This window comes from Haliotis cracherodii, unplaced genomic scaffold (assembly GCF_022045235.1).
Source record: "Haliotis cracherodii isolate W230 unplaced genomic scaffold, xgHalCrac1.p SCAF_11, whole genome shotgun sequence".
Classification (NCBI taxonomy): Eukaryota; Metazoa; Mollusca; class Gastropoda; order Lepetellida; family Haliotidae; genus Haliotis; species Haliotis cracherodii.
The window spans coordinates 33,036,638-33,063,704 of record NW_027266266.1 but is presented as its reverse complement, the minus strand read 5'-3'; the positions used below and the strand labels follow the sequence as shown (position 1 = coordinate 33,063,704).

Below are 27,067 nucleotides of genomic sequence, written 5' to 3'. Positions count from 1 at the left end.
GACTGGAAGGCGCCGAAAAGATACTTAATCATGTTATTTTGACATTCCAATCAAGCAGTAGTATTCAGAAATATTTGATCACCACCAATCTTAACGATTTTGTTCCATCCATCTATCTCCCTTCTAACATTTTCATTGCAAGACCGAATTCTACTAATCTCACACTAGTGACTAATAAAAGCAAAATCCATAATCACTTGCCCTGGGGTTATGCCCTCACCCTGTTCAATCACTTCTCTCGTATGCGTCTATATGTTACCCAAAAGCTTAGTTTAGTAAACTACATTTTAAGTAAATACCAAAAACCCTTTTTCTAAAATACCCTTGTTATAATAAACTTCTGTTCTGTTCTGTTCTGTTCTGTTCTGTCTAGACTTATTGAATACTGAGGTAATTAGAAATTTTTGTGTAATTGTATGTTTATATACTTATCCAATCTCACACTCGATATGCCCACCTTACCATCTCCACATCTCAGTTCCTCTCGGCTGATAGCTCTACAAAAGAGAATGAGTTGGTAGAGAGATGCACATGGTCAGATCCTGGAAGGGGTTACCGTTCACGGAGCACGTAATTGACCCAGTTGTTGGTCATAACCATAGAAATGCTGGTGTGTTTTCGGGTGACTGTTTTTGTTTAAGAGCCTGGAAACATGGGTTTCCAAATAGGATTGTCAAAGAAGATATGCAAAGTGTGAGATAGGATGAGTATTGAAATATACAATTTATACTCAAATTTCCAATTTTTGGTTCTTTGAATAAATATTTTCTATTAAACTGAAAACCTATGATTGTGGGTTTGAATCCTGTTTTACCCTGATTATGTTTCTCCCAATGCTTGTGGTTTCCACCAAAGTGGTAAATGTCAGAGACCTGCATCACTATTGTTTTTTCTCCCCATTAAGCTTACAAGCCGTGAGATAACTGGAGTACTGTTCAAAGCGGTGTTAAACCCAACTCAATCACTCACTCACATTGCAAACATTGAAGAATACTTATCACTTGTTTCATATTTGTTACTGTATGTCGCCATGACTCCCACCTATAAGGCTGTAGAAAAACTTCTCTGATGCACTCCTTCTACAACACTTCCTAATAGCTGTAAAAAGAAAAAGGGAATTTATTGGATGTCACGTGTTAGATGAGGTGTGCCAAAGATCGGGGATTTCTCAACTTAAGAAAATGTTATTTCATTTGTGGTTACATTTTTGTCTACTTTGCAGATTATTTTTCAATACAACCAAATAATTAAATAGTGATTTAAGGAAACAATGGAACTTCAGTGATTATTTTGATAAAATACATATATAGAGGTTTTCACATGTGTTTGGGGATGGTAATATCCTGTATTAGGAATAAACATTGTATTTATCAAACCTTGGCAACCTAATACATCATGTTTATTCCTAATACAGGATATTTACCATCCCCAAACACACAAGCATGATAACCTCTTAACTATAAATATAAAAGAAAATGTCACTTTTTAATTCTGTGCTCGAAAAATCTCTTCCCATCTCTCAGAAACATTGCCTAAACTTTGCAAGTTTTTCTGGAATGTGCGTATTAATATATCATACGTCAGAAGGTAAGTGATGTGTCAGTCGGACACTGTCAACACTCAGTATATTTCCAGCAGAAACCCGTTTCTTATAAAGTGACATGCCATCATATAGTTGCAAAACAACAACTGCCAACACAAATTGTTTCAACTTGTGTATTGTGGCAGTCCATTGGTCTGTCTGCTCGAGTAACTGCCCTTCATCAAAGGGAAGCTACTCTAACCCTGTCTATGAGATGTCACATTTGTTAAGATTCTGCGCGTCCTGTCATAATGTTAAAAAATCTGGTCAGATACACACACAGCGACAAAAGGGAATAAGGTAACACTTCAGACATATTTCAGCCAGTTTAACCTTTAGCCTGCTGAATTATTTTCACACTTCTTACCCCTGCCTGCTGGATTAATTTCACCATAAGGCGCTCTAAAGAGGGTGGGTGATTTCAAACAGTCTGTGCCTCATCAAACAAGGGCCAATTGAAAAAATATTTTGCACATTTATTCATGATAGTTAACTACATAGTACTATATAAAAATATCCCGATGTTTTCAATCATACCAAGGTTAAGACCAAAACGAACACAAAATTTGTAAATTTTCTTGAACTTACCTGAATTACATTATTGAAGGTGGTTTGCGTTTCATGCTAGGAACCTTTAATATCGTAACATTTGTGCAAATTGATTTCCATAATCACATCTCCGATATCTTATTTTAATTGAGTAAAAATTTGATTTTTTTTTATCGGCAAATAACAACGCGCTGGTAAATTATGAATCATTTCAGTAAATTTATTATCCAAACGTAAATAGAAAAAAACACTTAATTTTCGAGGTCTTCATGTCAGTTGCAGAAATACGAACATTCAGGTTAATCTAACGTGTCATGTTATTAAATTTGCAGGAAACAATAAATGACTTACAAATATTCCTCAATCCTAATTTCAAGTGTTTTGGTTGAATATTGACGGTATACAAATAAGTAAATCCCGTGTCATGATGCTAGCAGACGTATGAAAATCAAACATGGCGTGCTTCGCACGACCTCTGCATAACTTATTGCTATTTTGATATCAACAAAGTTAACATTGCCTTCACATACAGCCTTGGCAAAAGTTGGCGATCTTCTCATTCCATGAACGATTCATTTGTCAGTTTCCGTTTAATATGACGAAAGTAAAACGAAAATAAAGATTGTGAACTCTGATAGCAATATTTCAGTAAGTGCAAAGGTCACCGGATGTGATGTCACAGACAGGGGTAGTCTGCTGGTAATCTTTCGTAACAAAACAATTACAGTAAATTTTGAAATAGTTCGCCTGTCACATACAGAATTAACACAAATCAATACATACTATCAATAATCACCACTAATATGAAATAAAAATATGACTTTGACGATATAATTGATGTATTATTTAATCCGTTTGACCTTGCATGCTCCCGTTACCCGGAAACGGTAGACGATGAATCAACATTCCACATGCATGTTTCACGGTATCTTTTATTTAAACTTTTATTTAAGAATGACCATTCGATGTTACATTTAACATAAATGGATATGATTCATGTTTCTGCGATGTACACGCTGATAAATTTTTGCACAATAATAATTGTGCTCCACGCAATACGTCTCTGGATATAGTGAATCCGCAATGATCACACTCCACAACAGGTGCGCGAAAAAGGGCATGAAAAAATGTTTGTCTCACAATAACATTCATGCTTTTGATTGATATTCTCAACTGCATGATGCATATACTAAAACATGTTCAAAAATATAAACAATTTTAGTTATATATAAAATTGGAGATATTTTACTTATTTTTGCCTTTACTTTATAGACATTATCCAGAATCTATAGCATAACTGAATATAGAACAATTTCACATACCCTCTATAATTAAAATTAGGCTATATCAACATTTAAAATTCCTCCTTGGTTGCAAATTGAAGATAGGTTTATTAATGCTGAATTATTTGCACCTTGTAACATTTTCAGTCACTGTTATATTGCCATTTTTTCTTCTTTAATATGTCAGGCAAGGACTTTCCAGGTATATCATAGTGTATACTCAGGTGTCTCTGCCATTGATGCTCGAAGGGAGCATTTGAATAAGTCAGTATTTAGTACCATTAATTAATATTTTTTCATGAAACAATTTATGTGCAAAAAAAATAATTACTAAATACATAAACAATAGAGAGAAACAGTAACACTATCATTAACATGTATATACATTTGATTGGCATAGAATTATTTTTTTTGTATTATGTTTGCAAAAAAAATGATGGTCTAACAACCATAACTGTAAACAGTAACATGAACATGATAAATAACATATAACAGTACATGTTGGCTTTTAATCATGAAGACCTGGGTTGCATGTTATTCTATAATTTACTAAGGAATGATACCTTTCAAAACATGGAACAGGGCACATGTAAACATTGCAGCTCTTGCAAATGAAGGTGGTCTGATGCCTTCTTGCAGTTCTGTTGGAACACACGACACAATCATTGCATGACATCTTACCTTTGTTTTTGTTTTCCTGTGTCTTACCTGGGAAATGACGAGCTGTAAGTCTGGCAGGACGCTCCAAACTGGCTGCAGGATGCCCAGGCTTTACTACTCCAAGTCGATCATATCCCTCCAGAAACTTTGTTGCAATGACCAATGTAAATTTCTCAGAATTGACCCTCTTACCTGGGTTTGCAGCTTTGAAGATGACAAGTGCATTATTGAAAGAAAGTTCCATGAGGTACAAAAATACCTTTTTCCACCACCTACAACACCTGTGGAGCACCATGTTATACTGCAGCTGCTTGTCTGCCAGGTCCACGCCTCCCATGTGCTGACTGTACAACTGAACTGCTTTGGGCTTTCTTACCTCCCTGAAGCAGTTTGGTGAAGCTTTTGATCTTACTCTTTTAAAAAAACAAGAACCATTATGAATACTGGTCAAGAGGTTGACTTTTCTTTTTTCTGTCCATGTGATGTACAAGAATTCATTATCACGAAATAAATGCGGATCATCACCAGCCTTGGGTCGAGCATCCTTGACAGGCTGCGGTACATCCAGTCGGTAGGCCCTCAGTGTTCCACAAGCACCTGTCTGGTTGTCAGATAATTCCTGGAAGAGAGTGGGAGAAATGAAAAAATTGTCCATGTAGACATGATGACCCTTACCATACAGTGGTTGACACAATGATGTGACAACCTCGTAAGTCAAACCATGTGGTCTCCCTCCCTCCTGTCTCCCAGTATAAACCTGCCAGTTCCACATGTACCCGGTCCTGCTGTCTGCCAAACCCCATGACTTGATCCCCCACTTATGAGGCTTATTTGGCATATATTGCAGCAAACCTGTTTGACTCTTGTATGCTATCATACTTTCATCAACAGATACCTCCCTGTCTGGTTGAAAGTGCCTCTGCCATCCTGAAACAAGAATTGTCATTAGAGGTCTTATTTGAATAATTTGTCATGCCTTGGATCCTCTTTGGGGAAGTCTTGGGCATTGTCATTTAAATGAAAAAACATAAGAATCTGCATAAACCTGTCCCTGGACATGATAGCTTTGAACCCTTTACATTCAATTAGTGGGTCACTTGACCAGTACGATTCATAAGATGGCTTCTTTGACAGGCCCATCACAAACAAGATAGAAATGAAAGCCCTCATTTCGGAGGTGTCAACATTTTTCCAATTATTCACACGTGAATGTAATTTCAACGTGTCGATCTTATTGGCTAAAACTTGAGCCGCATACCTGTTGGTTTCAGTGACAAGTAAATCAAACATTTCATCACTGAAAAAAAGTGAGAAAGCTTCATACTCACTCAAATTTTCACCTATATTTCTAGGCCCCGACCGGTCGACAAATCTCGTAGCCACGGTGTTTCACTTGCTCCGACTGAAGGATCCTCCAAAATTTCTTCTTCAGCGTCTTCAATGTCCAAATTGTCCACTTCCTCCAAATTTAGATCATCGAACCCCAAAAATTCGTCGTCACCCTCGCTATCCGAATTTCCGAAAATTTCACGAAAATCTTCGATCGCAGAAGCCATTATGTAACTTCAAACGTTTTCTTGAGTATGGGCGGAGAGCAAAATAATACAGTAAATGTCAAGATTTCTATCAACCGTAACTACCCAGGTCAAACACAAATAAACAAGTGAAGATGTTCAAAATAGATTATTACGTCATTTCCTTATTATTTGGCGGGAAAACAATATTCTGGAACTTTCTCGATGCCAACTCATATCTCGAGGCGTGTTTGTCCGCTTTTAGAAGGCGTGAATACAATTGCAATTATTTTGATTATTTCTTGTTATGTACATCATATTTTGTTATTGCATCCTTTAGTCTTAATAATATTTCGTTCATCATTTGTGTGTTATCACGTATGTTCATTTATTAACTGAGAAATTAGCTTATTGGTGGTCGTATTTCAATAAAACAAATCATGAGTTATGCCACGCCCATATGGCAAGCCGTTTTCTCATTTATTACGGAATTACAGATATCTTAAATTGTTTTAAAGATATCGGTATTTTATTTAAAGATGTCAATAATGTTTTTAAGATTTAAAAAAATAATCAAAGATATCTTAAATTCATTTCTGATATCCATAATACAATTACTGATATCTTAAAATGTTACGGTGAAATCAACAAACTAGTTTGTGATATCTCTAAATGTATTTAAGATACCATTAAATAATTACCATCCTACAGTATAAAAATATATTAGAAATAAATTAAACATATCTTAAATTCAATTCAAGATATCTTGAAACAAGTTATACATATCCACAAATGCATTACAGATATCTTTAATTCAATTAGAGATATCTTTAATTCAATTCCAGATATCATTAATTCTGACCATTACTGATATCAAACATCCAATTAAAGATATCATTAATACTTTTGATGATATCTTTATATCAATTATTGATATCAGTTATCTAATTTAAGTAACATTATTAATGTAACATCTTTAATAATGGCAGCAACTGAAGATATCAATAATTAATTTTTGATATCTGTATTTAGTTTCAAAATATCAGGAATTGAATTAATGACTTAACAAAAAATGACATTTTGATATCTTCAAATCATATTTTGATATCAATAATCGAATTTAAGATATCAGCAATTCTTTTCAAGATATCTTTAAAACAACTAAAGATATCTCAAATTTTATTGCATATATCTACAATTATCTGCATTTAAGATATCTCCAATTCCATTCAAGATATCTCCAATTCATTTCAAGATATCTTTAAAACAATTGAAGATATCTGTAATTCCGTAATAAATGTGAAAACGGCTTGCCATACGCCCACACGTGTCACCTACGCTCGTCATCAGCTCAGCTGGTCACACGAAAGTTGTCTAACGAAACCATTTACAAACTCGTCTTAATATTAGATAATTTTTAAAAGGACTGATAAATGCATTGTTATTTAGAAAATTAAGTTACATATTAAAAATGGTCTGTTATGTTATTACGGGATCGCGGTTCATGTCAAGTTGTTTGTTTACCACCGTTGCCATGATCGTGTCCGTCTCATCCAATCGATGATGTAACGCCCCAGATTATTTTTGTTTATGATTAATTAAAGCGAAAGTTGCTAATTTTTACAAATTAAGGTACTTAAGTGTTTTTATTTCATAGTAGGACAAAATGTTATGATCAAATGAAAAAAAATATAACATTTAAAGAAAATATCGGATTGCATGCTGTTCAACGTGAAGTGCACAAGTGTCAACAATGGCCGTTACTCATGGTTGTATGTTGAGTAATTTGACCGATACTTTTTTAACTCACAGGATTTTCTATCTTAGGTAAATAAACTACTAAAAGTTTTTATATTTAGCAAGCTGAGCATTTATGCATGTCATATTTAATTTAAATGTTACACAAAGACTTCTTGGTAAATAGATATGGCGAGTTTTATTTTGGGGTGCTATTGGCCTGTCGAATGGGTTCGACATCAGATGCACGGGGATTGACACCTCTGTCGAATGGGTTCGACGTTAGCGTGCAGAGCTTTAAAGAATAGTATTCCAAATTTCATTCAATATTGCTAACATTCATTCACTATTATACAGTCAAGTCCCGTTAATCCGACATGGTTGGTTGCATATGATTATGTCAGATAAACAAAATTAAGTAGTACCAATGTTTGTGACCTAAAACCGGCAACTACAAGATGGATAAGGACACAAACATTTTGTAATAACAAAATGAAAAATGAAATATTCATATTGTCATGTTACATTGTTAGCAGAATATGTCTTCTATACATGCAACCTCTAAAGCTAAAAGCTAAATAGCACTGATTTAATCGGTCCCCATCATTAGGGTCAGATTAATGAGTGTCGAATTAACGAGACTTGACTGTATGTCAACATAAAGTTTTCGCTATTGCGAACACGGGAGCATCGATAGTGATTCGTCAAATTGTTCCATACAAAAAAATGTCCAGCAATAGCGATCAGCTGTACCAAAGTACATATACTTTGTATGCTTCAGGCTTAGTTTACGAGACAATACACATGGTAATCTTAATCTCTGCATATAAAAACAATGCCAAGCAGAACAGGAATTAGAATTTAATTGGTAAATCATCATGTCAATTTTAAATTTGTATTGACCAAGTTTAATTGTTATGATCTGTTTGTTTCCCTGAATTCGCTGATAAGATGTTATGTTTTTCTTCGGAAAACAAACATTTTTTATTGCAAATATAGGGATTGTGTATGCACTGGTGATGTACTTCATTCCGATTCCCTATATAGACAGGGCATATGAATAAGCTTCAATTTTGAAGGCTTGTACAGGGGAGTTGCCTTATAGACAGCAATATATGGTACATTGGTAGTTTACTGTTCTCACATCAAGGACACAATATGGCACAGCAAAGAAACTGCCACACTATCCTTACTTGATGGCTCCTTTCAAAATATATCAATTTCAGCTTCAGCTTTTCCATTATTCTTTTTTTATGTTTTCTGCAGTTTTATGTCAAGTGATATCAGCTTGTTTCTCTTTGTCATTTTAGATGCGTATGATCTTAAACAAGCTTGTTGCCAAGGAAGCAGCAATTGATGTCCTTGTGAATGTTGGACTTTGGCGTACAGCGGGGTGTCATGAATTCCTGGCTTCTTTTGGTAACTACCTATTTGAGATTTTTATATCACTTGTGATGGCTACCTGCCTTTGGGACCTCACCATTTATTTTTATATTTCACCAAGTAAAATAAGGTGTGTGACAACCTGTTTACTATCTTGCTCAAAGACTTGTAAGAAACCATCACCCAGCTTCAGTTCCATCCCTAGATCAAGTTCATGAACTGCCATTGTAGTCTGTAACAACTGTAAACACAAAACATATATGCTAGATGAGGTGTAATGGGGTTTACTGATTTATTGCATTTATATAGGGATATGCATGCACAAGAGTGTGTGTGTGTGTGTTGCTGGTTTCATAATACTAGCCCACTGAGATGCCAATGCCAGTTTAACAAGGATGCCCCAATTTGACGCATTACACTGACTTTGTGCCAACCGGTCCTTGTTTTATCAGCCAAGTGCCAAATACCAGGCATGGTAAGAACAAGTACCATCTTTTAACTTCTGTTGGTGTGATGCAGCCAGGAGATTGGACCACCAAACTTCCACTCTCCAGACTAATGCTCCATCTGCAAGGCCACAGAGGCGATCACCATGAATCAGACGCCAACAAATATAACAGCCTGAAGAGAATTTTGAATGATCAGTCAAAGAGCATTGTAGTGTTTATGACCAAGTAAAAAGGTTACCCTATGTACTACTATTAGTCAGGTCTTTGAAAGGCATTTAGAAGTGATACATATAAGGAAGAGAATATATGGATGTCAACTTCTTTATTATGAGGAATACAATGTTTTGGAGTATATATTCTCTTCCTTACTATTAGTTAAGCTGCAACTAATACACAAAAATTGCTGCACTATAAATTTGCTAATGTGGTGGCACAGGTCTCAAATCTGGTTAAATTGAGCATCACAGGTGGCAGAGAGTAGATTGATTTCATTACTGAGCAAGTTGATTCCTGATAAATTGTTTTATTCTATCAAAACATGGTCACCTCAGTGGCCTTATTTAGGAACCCATTAATGAATATAAATCGGCCACCTTTTTTTAATATCTATTGAAATTTGGCACAGGTGGAGTTTGTAGTGGGGCCTTATATGTGTGTTCCATTTTTGTGATATTATGAATTTTTACCTTGATTCAGCCTTTACAACATTATAGTTGGTGTCACTAGAGTTATATGCTATCATGGTCAATATAAATGAAAGTTGTTAAATATTGGAAGAGCATATCTCAGACCCCACTGTAAACTTGCCTACCATCATGTTCATTGGGCCAAGGCCCAACTCTTTCTTGTGAGGGACTGCTTATTACCGGTAAGTACATGACCAAGTGACCCCCAGTAACCCTGATACTGACCTTTGCAGGACCATTGCGCTTTTACAATCCTATTTTATATTCCTCTCTGCTACTGCTTGACTGACGATTGACGAAGCTGACATTTGACAGGCAGACTTCTTCTCTTAAAGATTTTATGTCAGTGTGATTTGTTGTAAGTTTGTAATTCTTGTGAATAACCTACCTCTGTTACATCATTCTTGTGAATAACCCACCTCTGTTACATCATAGCCATAAATCCTGTATTTTGGCTGTCATCACACTATTAAATTTCAGATTTTCAACAGAAGTGCTCTTTACTGTCGACTATCCAAAATCATTTGTGCAAGTAATTGTATCTTGCTACTCTTACCTCATGTGCATACGTGAGGTGGGAAAATCTTACTTTTTTCCTGTGTGTGCTCGTGGCAACAATGAAATAAATTCTAAGTTGACACAGCACATTACATTTGGTAGCTGTTACATTATTATTAGATCTTAAGTAAAACAAAGGTTATTGTTGTTATTATTCTGAGATCCAGCTGAAGAAAATTATATTTTTGTTTACCTTAGTCACACATAGTTACGTAGCATAGAAGTATGTTGAATCAGCATGGTGATGCTAACCCCTTCTACATCATCTTCCTGCAAGAAGTATGGTCACTTTATGATCACCACAGATCCACACAAGCTTTGCTGGAAGTGCAGTCCTAGGAGATGCACAGATGATATGAGGGGTCATCAGTGCTCATCCCTCTCCCCAGAGGTGTTTGTCAATAAATTGTTTTAGGGGCTTAAAATTTCAGGCAAATTGTTTATGAGCTGGTGAAATTGAATATTTTACAACAAAGCTATACAGAAATATGAGAACCATGATGTCATTACTCGTGATTCAAGCTCGCTGATTGCTTGATTAAACAAGACATGCACTTAAGGAATGATTTGATTGGTGACGTTCATCAGTTGATGAAGACAGTGCCTCATGTGAGCAAATTTACCATGATGCGTAATGACAGATAAATTATAACAAAACAATCCATTAAACATCAAATTTAAACTATTTAAAGCCAACTATATCAACGTGGGGACTCGTGACATCCCTTGGTTTTACAAACTGCAGAAAATGGCAGCTACAGCAATGTCATTTCACTTGAAATAAACGTTGTGCCCAGTAAGAGTTTGAAAGAAAGCCAGACCTGGCTGATGCTGAAAATTGATTGTGAACTTTGGGGTGTGTGTTTGAGTCATAACACAGCTGCTGATGACGGGGTTTACCTCTTAGAGTCTTGCGACGCTGTGGTAAACGTTATTCGGATGCTTGTGTTGGTGAGAGAGACCCCTGGGGTGGTCCGAGCATCATGATGTGGGGTGGAATTGGTCTTGCACAGAAGGTCGGCCCTGTGGTCTTCCAGAACATTGGTCCAGGGAGAGGCAATGGTGTCACAGCAGCTCGGTACATTGATCAAGTCTTGAGACCACACGCCATACCTCATCGCCACAACCACAAGTTTCAGCATGATAACGCCAGCGCCCACACTGAGAGAGCAACAAGAGACTTTCTCCAGCAGAATGTCATCAGAACCATGCAGTGGCCTGCCCTCAGTCCCAATTTTTAATCCCATTGAGCACCTGTGGGACGAGATTCAAAGACGAGAATGATGTCCGACCAAGGCCGACAACTGCAGCTGAACTGCGTTAGGCATTCCTCAGGGTGTGGGCTCAAGTGCCTATGACCTTCATCAACTCCCTCATCCATTCCATGTATCGACGTTGCACGGCAGTCATCAATGCACACGGCGGACACACGAGATACTGACTTGTGATGCCATTTTATCAGAGATTAATGTTGTGTTTCACTTTAAGAACATTTGACACTTTAATTTCAACCTTGATGATCAGTTTTCCCAAGTTTCATCTTTATAATATATCTCAAAGTATGTTTACAGTGTTTGGACAAAAACGGTTTCTCATATATCTTTCCATGGTTATGTTTCTTTTGCAGTTCAGTATATTTATGAACCTCTACTTTTTTGGGAGAGAATATTTTGACAATATATTTCTGACCATGAGTTCTTGATATGCCCAAAATGTCTCAACAGCACAACTTGCATTCCTTTTTCGGGGAAGGAAAACTTGGCCCTTATCATAAGTGACAAATGAGTGATGAAGAGAAAAAGGACCCAAAATGGGAGTATGAAAAAACAGGTGAGGTATGAAAGTTTCTTACAAAATGATCAGTTCAGTTTCTTTGGCTAGTGAAATTTGAAACTGGCTGATAACTTCTGAGGCTAGCTGGCCCACTTTACCAGCAATGTTTGGGACTGTCACACACTGAAAACAGGTATGAAACTAGATTATCTGGATATGGCTTAACTATTGTTCTTTAACTCAGATATATTTCCATTCATTTAACAAGTAACATAATCATAAGTCAATATTAAAAAGACAATGAAACCAACAGTGTACCAACATAACAAAATTTAGCAGGTTTGTTGCTAAATCTTGTGCAGTGAACACAATTAAATTGTAATAGCTGATGTCTATGATGTGGGATCTCAAGACATAGTGAGCAAAATATGCATGATATTTTAAAGCAAGAGTTAACTGTAACAAAAATATACTGTAAATCTTGTAATTAATGTGTCTCCAAATTAATACGACTTCTGACCCCTAGCCAAAACTGCAACTCCATGACTTGACTTGACTTGCACTTAGACTTGGACTTGGACTTGATAAAACACAAATAGCACCGCTTATCAGCACTGAGTAGAGCACTTCTGTAATAACAACACACAGTTTATATGTTTATTCTCTCATCTGGCATTAAGAAAGTTCATAGGCAATAAAATAATTGAACCAACAACAGACAGATGACAAGACAAACACTGTAGATCTGAGGAGTGTGAGGAATCCTCACAGTGCGCATGGGTCATGTCAGCCTCTGATGAAGCATTGCATGGGTGGTGTCTGTCTGGACTGCTGGAGTAGTATAAGTAATGGGGATTCTGGACCACTTCCACTGGAGCCAGATTTATGTACCTATACTGCTACTACAGAGGGAATTTTTTATGCCAAAATGATGATGCGATTCAACGATCGTCATGATTCGTGTTAAAAGAATCATCAATATTGATTAATAATGGATAAAATTTACTATAGCCCACGACGATGTTGAAAAGGTGTAGGAGCATTACAAAAATTAGCCACTGCGGCTAAGGTATCTAAAGATGTGGCCAAGGATTGGCTAAAGAAACAAGCGATGTGGCAAATATACTTACCGGCAACGCCTTATATCCCAAGGAAGAAGTTTGATATTTTTACAGCGAATGAAGTTCATCAGGCTTGATCTCTTTGTTTCTTCCCCATGATAAGGTAAGATGCAAAACATATAAATACGCTTTAACCGTAGTGGATGTGGCTAGTCGATACAAGGAGGCTGAACCATTAACCTCGAAAGATTCAACAGAAGTAGCTAATGCACTGAGCCGCAACACGGACCACTAAAATGGCCCAAGTTATTTCAAGTAGATCCTGGCGTGAGTTTATTGGATCTGTAACTAAACTGTTAACAAAGCACAATGTCACAATCAGGCGGGGTGAAAAAGAGGCCCGCCGTAGTCAAGCTATCGTTGAAAGATTTAACCGGATATTAGTGGAACGTTTGTTTGGTATTGAAATGAAATCCGAAAGATTAAAATCAACCGAATGGGTGACACGATTATCAGCTGTTGTATCAGCGCTGAATAATGAAGTAATGAGATTAATCGGGAAGAAACCATCTGATGCGATTAAAATGAAATCTGTGACTTCCGAATCTTCACCACCGAGGAGAGGTAAAGAACAAAAACTTCCAGATAGAGAGGCCTACGTCGCGCAACCGATCCGATTTGGTCCCTTAAGATATATACCATAAGTCGGTTGGTTATGAAAGAAGGAGAGCCTATTTATTATAAGATGGACCGGGCAGGGCATTTGTACGAGAAGAGTTGTTCATAGTTCCCAACGATACAGTATTGCCGCCCTAAATAACCATAAGCATAGGTAGTTACACCATCCTTATCAATCCATCTCTTTGTATCCAAGGGGGATAATTATGTCTTGTTCATTCTTAATCCATATATCCTGTGATTGTAACTTCTTAAAGATTTCATCTCGTGTTTGAATGTTCTACCATTGAATAATGCTTCTTTATACTGTTCGTGTTTGATATGCTTTTTTACTACATAATTCTTAACGCCCTTAGCTTTTCTCATCTCCCCATTAACAGACTTCTTTATATACACATGCACAAAAGTTAAGCACCACCCACCATATTTGTGAGCTGTTACCTTTGGCACTTAATGATGACTATTATAACGAGATGTACAATTGTTATAAGCCGTATATGTAAACCTCATGTGATGCAAAAGTTGTCCCAAAGCAAGTTTATCTTGTGTTCCAAAAGAATATGAGTAGAAAGGAATTTTACTGAAGACCAGAAATTGAAGGATTAGAAAACATTGAAATTTTTGTTGTTGTCATGTAACTGTCATGATATCAGCAGACCATATCAGGTGTCACATAGACACCCTAGGGAGTGCAGAGTCTATTGCAAGACAGAAACGACAGTAACGTGTGTATGATCCACGGACATTGACCACAGCTTCAACCCTACGCCTAATACTCATTACAAGTCGTTGAATGCTTCTCTGAGGCAAACGGATCCATTCTTCATGAAGTGCGACTTCAAGTCCAGCGAGATTTTGAACTGGGGGATCATGATTTCTGATTTTCCGGCCAAGAATGTCCCAGAGATGCTCAATCGGATTAAGATCTGAACTACAGGCTGGCCAAGGAAGAGTGGCAATAGTTTCTTGACGCCAATAAGCCCAAACTGCCTGAAATCTGTGTGGTCTAGCATTATCGTCCTTGTAAACAGGTCTTGTCTGAAGAGGATGGTTGTCAAAATGAGGGACTACCATTGGATGAAGAATGGCATCTTGGTATTGTTGGCCATTCAGGTTTCCACGAATAGTCACCAGTTGAAGTTTGCAGCCGAAGGAAACACAACCCCATATCATGACAGACCCCCCGCCACATGCTAAGGTCATCTGGATGTTCCTTGGTGTAAAATGAGTGTTACGTTGCCTCCAAACACGTATTCGACCATCAACAGTTCGTAGCAGCATTCGACACTTGTCAGACCAATGGATCCTTCTCCAGTTGGCCAAGTTCCATCGGCTATGGGCACGACACCATATCAGACGATTCCGCATGTGCCTCTCAGTCAGTTGAGGATGTTTTACTGGTCTTCTGGCGTTATAACCAGCCGCTCTGAGGCGACGCCTTACGGTCATCGTCGAGAGTTTTTGATGGGTAATCCACTGCAGTCTTAAATCTGTCTTAAAAGATGTCTATCCTCTCTGTTAGAGGTCTTTCTTGGCCTACCAGACCTATGCCTGTCATTGACATCATTGGTTTGACCATGTTTGACAATCAAACGAGTGATAACACTGTGATGACGACCCATTTGTCTTGCAATGGCCCTGCATGACATGCCAGCATTTTTCATGCCTATCACTTGCCATCTTTCAGCGTTTGTTAACTTTTTCCTTATTTACTGGTAGAGCAAATTGTCAGCAATACAGTATGTTTTACTGAAACAACAAACTGTCTTTGAAACTGTTTAACGTATTTCATGGGTGCATCCCCCCCCTCCCCACCCCTTTTTATTTCGAAAATAATCTTTATTTCTGTATAAATTACCACCAAAGACAATAAATAGATCTTAATTTTGCACCCCCCCTTTTAAAAAAAGCTGTATCCCCCAATGTATTTCATGTATTTTCTTGAGTATAGTGCGCACCAATGTATAATGCGCACGCCCCTCTAGTGGGTTCAATGTTTTGGAAAAAAAGAAATTTGAATAATATGCGCAGAAAAAAATTACACCGTACCCCTTCAGCGAAGTCCGGCAAACGAACGGGTGATGAGAAAATTTGTCAGTACAAATTCAAAATTTGAGATAAAAAATCACCAGACATGTTGATTTACCGTTTAAATTGTATTTTTTGTTCAGCTAGGCATTGTTTTATATCCAGGGATTAAGATTACCTTGTGTATTTTCTCGTGTTCATAATCGGCATCGGTTATTTTAGATTCTGTCAAGTTACTATATAATAATTCAAGGGGTGGTAATTCAGTTTCTAGGTAATCTAGACCAATCATCCATATATTCGTAAGGATATACACCTTTTCTTAGCAACAAATGCTGTGTTAACCGATCAGTATATTGATTTGTTATTGTAAAGTCATCGGGATCGTTCGCATTAGCTAAATTGTCCAGGGAAGATAACAGAAACTGTACAGAGTCTGTGAATCTTTGCTATATTCTGGCTTTCCCATCCTTGTCCCCATGATGTATAGTTTTAGTCAACGAGAATGATATATATTTTTCTATATTATTAGGAATGCATGTTAAGCCGCTGTGTGTCTTTAAGATAGCTTGCTTGATGAGATGAGAATCATATCCTCTAAGGTTATGAAACACAACGGGGATGGGTATTGTTTGAGAATTCATTTTCAGATTCAAGTTACACTCGTTATGCGCGGCTCCCCGATAATTACCCGTGATGTGGCAATGATCTCTTTTGGATCCTCATTCAGGGGTTTATTACAAACATGACAACTCGTTGACTTCTTATAGGCCCTCCAATCATCCCTCGTCATACACATGGGTTTCTTACATGATAAATTTTCCCTGATTATTCTCTCTTGATAGATATTCTATGAACTTTCCTGCTGCATCGGGACCTCTGTAAATCAAACTATATATCCAAACCCACAAGGAATATGTTCTACAGTTTTGTATGTAAAACTACAATCAGTATTGCGTTCGGTATTTTCTATAGGTTTGATAAGTGCTTCGAAGTCAGCTTAAATTACGTACCGTACTGGCATTTGATTACAATAATGTTCAATTTTTAGTATATTTTTTCCCTCTTTAGGCATATCAATCCTGATAGCAGTCCAACACCTCTGCAGTCTTGTCTGCTGTACCCATGCAGGCATCTTTTGCAGAAATATTTCTTTTTTGATTTTTGATCGTATAATACAGACCTGTCAACACTCCCGCATTTTGCGGGAGACTCCCGCAATTTGATGAAATCTCCCAGTCTCCCGCATGATGGGTTATTTCTCCCCCAAACAGAATCTTCATTATTTTAAAAATTCGCCTCCATTGTCCCGTGAGTAAAAACAATGAACGGAAAGTTTGCTTCCTGATCTGTCTGGTAGGCTCCAGACACAGCCACCCGCAGGGGGACCCAGATGGGCCTTTGTCCAGTAATCAACTGGTAATTAAATTCATATGGTGAACGATTGAACAAAGTAAACTGTTAAGAAAACTTGGATAGTCGTAACAGGTGCATGAAGGGTTGAACTTGAAATGAAAAATCAGCCAAGTATTCATCACTTCATGAAATGAACCGTTGTCTTCATGTTCTTAGCATGTTTATTCTTCCATAATTTAAGAACGTAGATACACATGGCCGGTCCAGTTATACATGACTTTATTGGTTATCAGATTTGTCAGAAAACTTTGTTAAAACATCAACATACCTCAAAGTTACATCATTGAACTCTTTGAAATGAAAACAAATTATGTCCTGCAAGTGCCGTCTTCAGAATCAACACTATGAGTGATTGGTTGGTTCGGTAGTCGAAATAACAATGAGTTACATGATCAGGCTTCCGCATAGCTAGGGTTTCAAAGTCAAAGTTTAAAGTGAAACCTATAAATTTCCTTTTGACTGACATTGTGACTTGTGTGCACAGAAAACATCAAAACATAGAACTTTATCAAATTTTGCAAGAATGTATCATGTGATTATTTTACACGATTTGATTGGCTAATAGTTTGCTTGCGTCCCAGATATGCAATCTAATTTGCATACAACAGTTCTAGTCAACCTATGAAATTAATTATCAATTTGCGAGATTGGTGTAGGTTCGTCTATACCATCGAAGTTGAGTCCGTCGTTTTGGGGATAGCTAGAAGGTCTATTTGCAATTTTAGAATCTGCGGGGAACAATGCAGGTCTTATCATCATTCTGAAACAGTCATCGCCTTTATTTTTTACATTAATTATGGCTTTTTACTTTTTATGGTATGGGGGTAAATCTATATAAGATCCACCTTTGAAATTAAGGCATATAATTTGCTATATCGAAATATAAACTATCAATTTTATCCACACCCCAACCTGAACCTCTATTAGTCCAGCGTTCTAAAGTTTCTTGTATCCTCTGAATTGATGTATCTAATGATGTGCTTATAGTATCAGATTCGGTAATAACTTCTGGATTGCTTGGGAAATAAGGTTCGGTATATTCAGTGCTATCGTCTGCGTTACTTTTACTCAATGACATGTTAACTGCCAGCTGGTATTTTATACTATTTAAATCATCTAACTCCTCATTAATTTTGCTTGATACAATGGGCTTAACATCATTAACATCCATGTTGGAATTAATATCCATCTTCCAACCTCTTAGGGGCGGTCGGGCAGCTTAGTGGTTAAAGTGTTCGCTCGTCACGCTGAAGACCCGGGTTCGATTCCCGACATGGGTACAATGTGTGAAGCCCATTTCTGGTGTCCACTGCATTGATATTGCTGGAATATTGCTAAAAGTTGCATAAAACCAAACTCACTCACTCCAACCTCTTAGATATTTACCACGCCAGCTGTGGGTATAAATTTTAACTCATTATTATCAACAACAGTGGGTTTATTAACATCGCCAATTTATTTATTATTATCTAGTAAAGCGATCGATTCAGTTTCTCTCATTCGAGAATAACCTCTCAGCTCACTTTTTTCGCTTGAGCTTTGAGTTCTCTAACAGTCTGGGGTTTGTTGTATTCCATACTGAGTAAATGAATCAATTCAGCTATTCTCATTCGAGAATAACCATGTAGACCACATTGTTTTGCCAAAGCCTTCAACTCTCTGACAAAAACCATTGTGATTTAATGGCATATGCAAAATGAGTCAAATCTCAAACTGGTTGTTTTTCATATATCTAAACACGTATTCTCCCCAACCTATTCCTCTTGTTGATGTAATCTCTCTTCCTAGCATAAATAATCTGGGTCCTGACCCTATCAGCACTGTGTTTCTTACATAAACAATAATGACCTTTGACCCCTATCCCACATACAGAACAAACATAATTTATATTTCCCTGTCTGATGTAATAAGAGTGGATCCCACATTAAACGCCCACACAACGTCGGTTGCATTGAATCGGCTTCCCTATGAGTGTAAATCTGCACAGATTCATGGTTATACATCTATCATATCATTTGTCTAAATGCAAATCACATCTCCACTGGTGAGCCATAGTTGTCATCGCTATTTATAGATTAGTTGATACGTAATAGATCATAGCTTATATGTAGCTAAAAACAGACAACAGTCAGCCCATCATAGCTGAACAGCAATAGTTGATACGCAATAGAACATAGCTAAATATGGACACACTAGTCAACTCAAAAACTATAAACGCTATCTCGCGGTCTTTCTGAGCCTCTGACGGTGTATAAAACTGACTTATTGTTGGTCTCGGTATTGGGTCAAATTTCTCCTCTCCTCTCATACTAGAAAATAAATAATTACTCCTCCAGTAAGCTTAAGCATTAACAATAGCTCCAACGACCATCATCGCAATTGTTGCCATATTCAAATGTTTTATATGAATATAAAATATTCAAATGTTCAATAATATTAAATATTCAAATGTTTAATTACAGTACAACACGGATATAGCGAACAAACGGATACAGCGAACTGATATCTGATCACCGACAAGCCCATTTATCACTTATTAGCGACGTGTATAGCGAACTGAGAAATCTCACTCAGTGTCAAGTGTCACTGACAGTTGGCTGTATGCAATCAGCGGCGAATCAATACAATCAGCGGTGACGGATCAACCTTGTTAAATTTGCATTGTGTTAATCTTACCTGTACATGTAATCTTATATAATCTGACACCCCAAAGAACTCTCCATCTAAAATCTGAGAAATGTAGTGGGGGGAAGAAATCGAAGGACAGAATAACTCTGTTGGTAGCAGCCAATATGACGGGCACAGAAAAACTTAAATTGCTTGTCATTGGAAAATCCCAGAAACCTCGGTGTTTTAAGAATGTGAGAAGCATGCCAGTAACTTACCGTGCCAACACAAAAGCTTGGATGACAGGTGAAATATTCACTGATTGGATGCGAGATCTTGATAAGAGCATGGCCAAACAAAAGCGTAACATTGTTTTGTTTGTAGACAATTGCCCCGCGCACCCTGCTGTTTCCAATCTGACAAACATTAAACTTGTGTTTCTACCACCAAACACAACATCAAAGATCCAGCCGATGGACCAGGGGATTATCGCTAATCTGAAGCAACATTATAAGCGACAGATGATGACGAGCATGATATCTTGTTTTGAGAAGAAACAAGATCACACGATAAGCATCCTGAATGCAATCGAGATGGTACATTGAGCGTGGCGGCATGTTAATGCAACATCGATAAAGAACTGTTTCAGGAAAGGTGGCTTTGTTTAGATGGATGGTGTAGCTGAATTCGACAGTGAATCGGATGACATTCCCTTATCAGACCTCCGGGATGTATGGGCCGAATTAAAGAATGTCACAGACATTCCATCCGAAGAGACACTCCAAGAATTCATAGACGCCGACCGAGATATTCTTGTTGCCGAACGTCCGAGCGATGACGACCTTATCCAGTCAATTGTTGACAAGCGCGATGGCACTAGTCGAATGGATTCTGACGATGAGGAAATGCAAGATGGGATTGACTTCGTGGAACCAGCCCCACCCTCCTTTGCCGATGCAAATAAGGCGCTTGAAACACTAAAGCTCTTCTTGAATACGCAAAAAGCAACAGACATGACCTCTTTTGACAGTTTGGCGGATCTGAACGATGCCGTTTCAAGAATGCAGTCAGCGAAACGAGGCCAAAGTAAAATCACAGACTACACATCTCGTATGTAAATTGAAAAATGATGAATATGTTTAAATTTTGTACATGTATTTGATAACAATCTTCAGAAAATGTTATGAATTTAATGTTATTAAATGAATGTTGTAAATTGATATCAATTGAATGATCACTGCTAATACAATTAATGCTGCAGTTACGTGTGTATTGTGTTTTGTCTTATCCAAGATGGCGGACATTTCCGAGCGAAAATGTGTATAACGATCAACGGATATAACAAACTGATTTCTCTGGTCCCTAGTAGTTCGTTATATCTGTGTTGTACTGTACTTCATTATGTCTTCTGGGATCAGCCCTTGTTTGATGAGCATATCTTTTGTAGCCATTGCCAATCCTATATGAAGAATCATCATACCTGTTTCATAACCATTAAAATCTAGCTTGGATGGTGTGGCTTTAGTAATCATTTTAGCCATATGGGCATAACCAACGGCCAAGCCGCTGACCACCGCTGAATGATACGTTGCGTTTTCCAACATTTTACCATCTGTAACTGGAGTAGTCATTGCTATTGTAACATTATATGAGGGCTTAACTCTAATTGAACCTCATCTTGAGCAATTGCAATCAGTGTTTTCTCTTCTCAGGTCTTATCAAATGACCATACCACCGCTATAGCAACAGGGATGCTCACATCCAAAACCTAACAACTAAATGCAGCAAACACCTAAACACCCTAAGATGCCTAACTGGCTCTAACTGGGGAGCCTCCAAAGATACCCTCCTCTCTCTCTACATATCACTGATTAGATCAAAACTAGACTACGACTGTGCCATATACAACACCCTAAACAACTCTCTATCTAAAAAACGTGACTCAATACAATATCAGGCTCTCAAGCTAATTACACTCACCCAACATGGCACCTCCTACGCTTCACTTCAGGAGAAATGCCACTAAGTCTACTCAGGGAACAGCTAAGCTTAAATTTCTGAGCCGCGTCCCAATCAAACCCTCTCGTCCAAAACTTAATAAACCAAAATATCAGCCCCAAAAACCAAGCTCTAGCTCGTAAACACCCTTTACTTACCCCAATATCCCAAAGAATAACAAACTACCTAAATGAACACCAAATTAAAAATCTTAAACAAAACTGCAAACAATCAAATATCTTCACCCCTAAACTCAAAATACCCAAAATAGACACAACACTAGCTAGCCAAATAAACAAACCGACCCAAACATAGCTAAAACCACCACACTAGCATACATACACGAAAATTGGCCAAATTGGTGTCACATATACACGGATGTAGTGTTTAGCCTTTTGTTTAGCGGTATGTTTACTAGCAGTATTACCGAGGTTATGTCCCTTGTACAATATTATGGGATAGCAAGTAAACAATCAAGCATGGTTACCGCTGTGTTGCGTTTTCTTCAACACGTTGTTCCATCGAACATCGAGTCCATCGACTCATATTAATTGCATACAAGTTTACCAACTTGTAAACATCATATTGGCGACGAGCGATGGCAGATAATCAAGACGGTGAGGTTCGTCAACCGCCTGCGTCCGCGGGACCGGTGACTGTATCGTTACCAAGTTATCCTCCGTTTGACTGCAAGTCGGATGGGAAGTTAGTGAGGTGGAATAAGTGGCGCTCCCGATTGGAAAACAATGTGTTTGTCGGATATAACATCACAGATGACAGGCAAAAGAAAGCGTTGCTATTATCGTTTGCTGGGGACGATTTGAATGACATCGTTGATGCGATACCGGCAGGTGAATTAACCCCTATTGACAATGAGACACATTTTGGAAAGCTTGTCACGGCGATAACGAATCACTTCAATCCACAAGTTAATCTGGAATTCCAGAGATATTGCTTTCGTCAATTAAAACAGAAGTCGGATTCAATTGATGAGTTTTATCATGAACTGAGACAGCATGCAAGCACATGTGATTTTGGTGATAGAATTGAAGCGGAGGTAAAATCTCAACTCATAGCTGGTTGCAAGTCGAACAAAGTTCGTGGGAAAGGCCTGAGTACCCCAGGCATGACATTGGCTGATTTGTTAACTCATGCCAGAACTCTAGAACTTACACATGAACACTCCAAACAAATTCAGTCCTCCACTCAATCCCAAAATGTGAACACTCACCAGGCAAACGCCATGACCCATAAGCACCATAAAAGAAAGCCACAGAAAACTTCTGATAACCATGAGAAGTCACAGAAACAGCAAACTTGTTTTAATTGTGGACATGCTTGGCCTCATAGTGGGGGTCAGAGAAACTGTCCTGCTTTTGGAAAAAAGTGTGTGAAATGTGGAAAATCAAATCATTTTGCCAATGCGTGTAAAGATGGACATACAAATGCACCACGTGGTCGAGGGCATTTGAAGAATGTTCGCATGGTTGATGACTGCGGGGAAGAGACTTCTGATGAAGATGAGTTTGTCTTTCTGTCACAAGGTTCACCATGAAGATTAATGGACAACCTGTTATCATGTTAGCAGATTCAGGTGCATCTATCAACACAATTTCAAAAACTGTGTACCAGTCCCTCCGACCTAAACCCAATCTACAAGAATGCAGAACAAAGGAGTTTCCTTATGGAAAGAAGGAACCAGTGCATGTGCTAGGACGTTTCACAGCCACGATTGCATCGAAGACCGCATCTGCTGAAGCGAAACTATGTGTCGTATCTGACGTTGATGAGTGTTTGTTGAGTTGGCAAATGGCACAGGAACTTCATCTGCTAAAAATACATGAATCCGTGTATTCTTGCAAATCTGAAGATCTGATAACAGAATACAGTGATTTGTTCACGGGACTCGGCAAGCTGAAAGATGTGAAAGTACAGTTGCATATCGACAAAGATGTTCAACCAGTGGCTCAACAGTACAGACGTGTACCATTTCATGTCAGGAAGGACATAGAAACCCAGATCAAATCTGATTTGGGACGTGACGTCATTGAACGAGCTTCAGGTCCAACACCCTGGGTGTCTCCTTTAGTGGTAGTCCCTAAACCAAGTAGTCCTGGCAAGGTGAGAGTTTGTGTTGACATGAGATGTCCAAATACAGCCATAAAGCGAGAAAGACACAACTCACCAACACTGGAAGAACTCACAACTATTCTCACAGGGGCTAAAGTTTTTAGCAAACTTGACCTTAATCAGGGTTATAACCAGCTTGAATTAGTCGAAGAATCCCGGTATATCACCACTTTTGCCACACACCTTGGATTATTCAGGTACAAACGCTTGAATTTTGGAATCAACAGTGCTGCTGAAGTATTCCAAGAAACCATTAGACAAGCTGTCAGTGGTTGGAATGGTGTCATCAATATCAGTGACGACATTCTGGTCCATGGGGGTGATCAACAGTCACATGACACAAATCTACATGCCTTGTTTGAACATCTCCGTGAAATGGGACTAACTTTAAACAGTGACAAGTGTGTTTTCAACAAGCATTCCATTGAGTTTCTTGGACATGTGTTCAGTGCTGACGGCATAACACCAAGCCAGGCAAAACTGTCTGCAATCCTAGATATGCCACCACCCAAGAATGTTTCGGAAGTGAGGAGCTTGCTTGGAATGATGAACTTCTGTGGTGCTCGTCATGTTCCAAATTAAGCGACACTCACCTATGAACTCCGCCAGCTGACTCGCAAGGATGCTCAGTGGGACTGGACAGAGAAACACCAAACAGCCCTTGACAACCTGAAATCTGAACTGTGTAAAGCGACAACACTGAGTTTCTTTGATCCACAAAAACATACAGAGCTGTATGTTGACTCAAGCCCTGTTGGTTTGTGTGCGGTGCTTACTCAACCAGATTCAGATGGAAAACCCAAAGTGATTCAGTTTGCAAGCAGATCACTCACACCCACAGAACAGAGGTACTCTCAAACTGAATGGGAAGCTTTGGCTGTCACTTGGTCTTGTGAACATTTTCACATATATGTGTTTGGATCAGTGTTTACCATATTCACCGATCATAAGCCATTAACTACACTGTTCGGGAACCCAAAGGTATCGTTACCTCCCAGAATTGAAAGATGGGTGATGAGGATTCAGCAATATCAATTCAAGATTGTCTACAGACCAGGAGCAGATAATCCGGCAGATTATCTTAGTAGACATCCAGTCCAGCAATCTGCAAGTCATAGAGAAGAGAAGATTGCTGAAGAATACATTAACTATGTTGTTACCACAGCAATCCCTAAAACCATGACGACAGACCATGTTGCTAAGGCAACAAGGAATGACCCAGTATTACAAGCTGTTATTCAGGCCTTGAACACAGGCAACTGGAAGTCAAGCAATAATGTAGACAAGGTGTATGACTCTTTGTACAAGTGTCGTAATGAACTGTCTGTCACCATGAACAATCAAATACTGTTGAAAGGTGCTCAAATTGTGTTGCCACCAAGCTTACACAGACAAGCTGTTGATCTAGCTCATGCTGGTCACCAGGGCATCGTGAAAACAGTTTCCCTGCTTCGTGAGAAGATATGGTTTCGTGGATTGCACAATATGGTGGAACATGTGGTTAAAAACTGCATGACATGTCAAATCACAACTGATTTGCCAGCACGTGAACCCCTCAAAATGTCAGAATTGCCAGATGGACCCTGGCAAGAGCTTAGTGCTGATTTCGGTCAGATATCAACTGGTGAATATCTGCTGGTGGTGCAAGATGAATATTCACGTTATGTCATTGTAGACATACTTAAGGGCATCTCTGGTCGCAATGTAATTCCAAGACTTGAGAAAATCTTTTCAGAGTTTGGGATACCACATCAGCTCAAGACGGACAACGGCCCACCATTTAATGGCTACAAGTTCAGTACATAGGCAGAACACACTGGATTCAAACATCGGAAAATAACTCCATTATGGCCGCAAGCCAATGCAGAAACTGAACGCTTCATGCGTACCATCAAAAAGTGCATTAAAGGTGCTATTGCACAAGGACAAAACTGGAAACAGGAAATGTATCGATTCCTGTTGTCTTACCGGACAACACCACACACGTCAACAGGTGTTCCTCCAGCAATCGCCATGTTTAACAGAAATCTGCGAAATCGTCTGCCTAGTTTGTCCAAGTCATCAAAATCCAGAAACAGGAAAATGAGACGGAGAGACATGGCAGCTAAACATGCAATGAAGCAGTATGCTGACAGAAAGGCTTATGTCAAGCCACACAGTTTCAAGGAAGGGGATGCAGTTCTCCTGAAAGACACGTCAATGAGGAAGTCCAACACCCCATATGAGCCTGTGCCTTTAACAGTAACATCCACAAAAGGCTCGATGATCAGTGCAGGGTGTGGGGGAAGGAAGGTAACAAGAAACAGCAGTTTCCTTGTGGATGATATGGTGAAGACCTTGTGTGCTTGAAGTAATACTGCTGAGCAAAGTCTTCATATTCTTTGCTGATGAACTGACGTCTATTGTCTGTATGACACACACTCGGAATCCCATAGCGAGAGAAATGAGCCTTTGTTTTGGCTATCACTGTAGCGGAGAGAGTATCATCCAATTCGTCAACCTCAATCCAGTCAGAGAAGTGACTAACTGTGACAAGGTAAGTCTTTTTCTCAAAGGCAAATAAATCTTGACTTATAATTTGCCAGGACATGGTGGGTATTGGCAAAGACTTCATGGGTTCTCTGGGTGCTTCATTTCCATACTGTGCACATATTCCACACGCACTGCACATATCATGAATAGAGTTTCTCATCCCAGGCCAAAAGAGGACCTCTCGAGCCATTTGTATGTTTGATTCAGCTCCAAAGTGATTCAAGTGTATCTTTTCCAGCATCTCTCTGTACATGCTCTTTGGGATCATCACAAGTAAACCTTTGTATATGATCCCATTGCTGATGCTAAGTTCATCTCTATAGCCCCAGTAGGAGGCCAAAGCTGGATCCAGTAGGTTTCTGTCATCTGGCCATCCATGACCTATCAGTGTGTACAACTGAGACATCAATGGATCTTTCGCAGTTTCCTCTCGGGAGTCTGGT

The 27,067-nt window shown here is 38.5% G+C and overlaps 2 protein-coding genes and 1 pseudogene across 2 annotated transcripts in view; 2 read left to right on the top strand and 1 right to left on the bottom strand.

Annotated features, from left to right (window-relative positions):
* Positions 1–27,067, top strand: part of LOC139456417 (tetratricopeptide repeat protein 28-like) — a 283,334-nt gene that overhangs the window by 189,000 nt on the left and 67,267 nt on the right. The window contains exon 13 of the mRNA XM_071238117.1: positions 8,636–8,744. Within this exon, the coding sequence (XP_071094218.1) occupies positions 8,636–8,744 (109 nt within the window). The remainder of the gene's footprint in view (positions 1–8,635; positions 8,745–27,067) is intronic.
* Positions 3,923–5,364, bottom strand: LOC139455974 (piggyBac transposable element-derived protein 4-like). The gene is made up of 2 exons (XM_071237501.1): positions 5,172–5,364; positions 3,923–5,001 (listed from the first exon to the last, which is right to left on the bottom strand). Exons 1-2 carry the CDS (start codon positions 5,362–5,364, stop codon positions 3,923–3,925), a joined length of 1,272 nt encoding a protein of 423 aa, XP_071093602.1.
* On the top strand, positions 20,452–21,082 carry LOC139455685 (tigger transposable element-derived protein 4-like; annotated as a pseudogene).

Coding starts and splice junctions, on each gene's coding strand:
- LOC139455974 (XM_071237501.1), bottom strand. CDS start 5,364: ATGTTTGATTTACTTGTCACTGAAACCAACAGGTATGCGGCTCAAGTT. Junction 5,002..5,171: donor TTATGAATCGTACTGGTCAA/GTGACCCACTAA, acceptor TTCTTGTTTCAG/GATGGCAGAGGCACTTTCAA.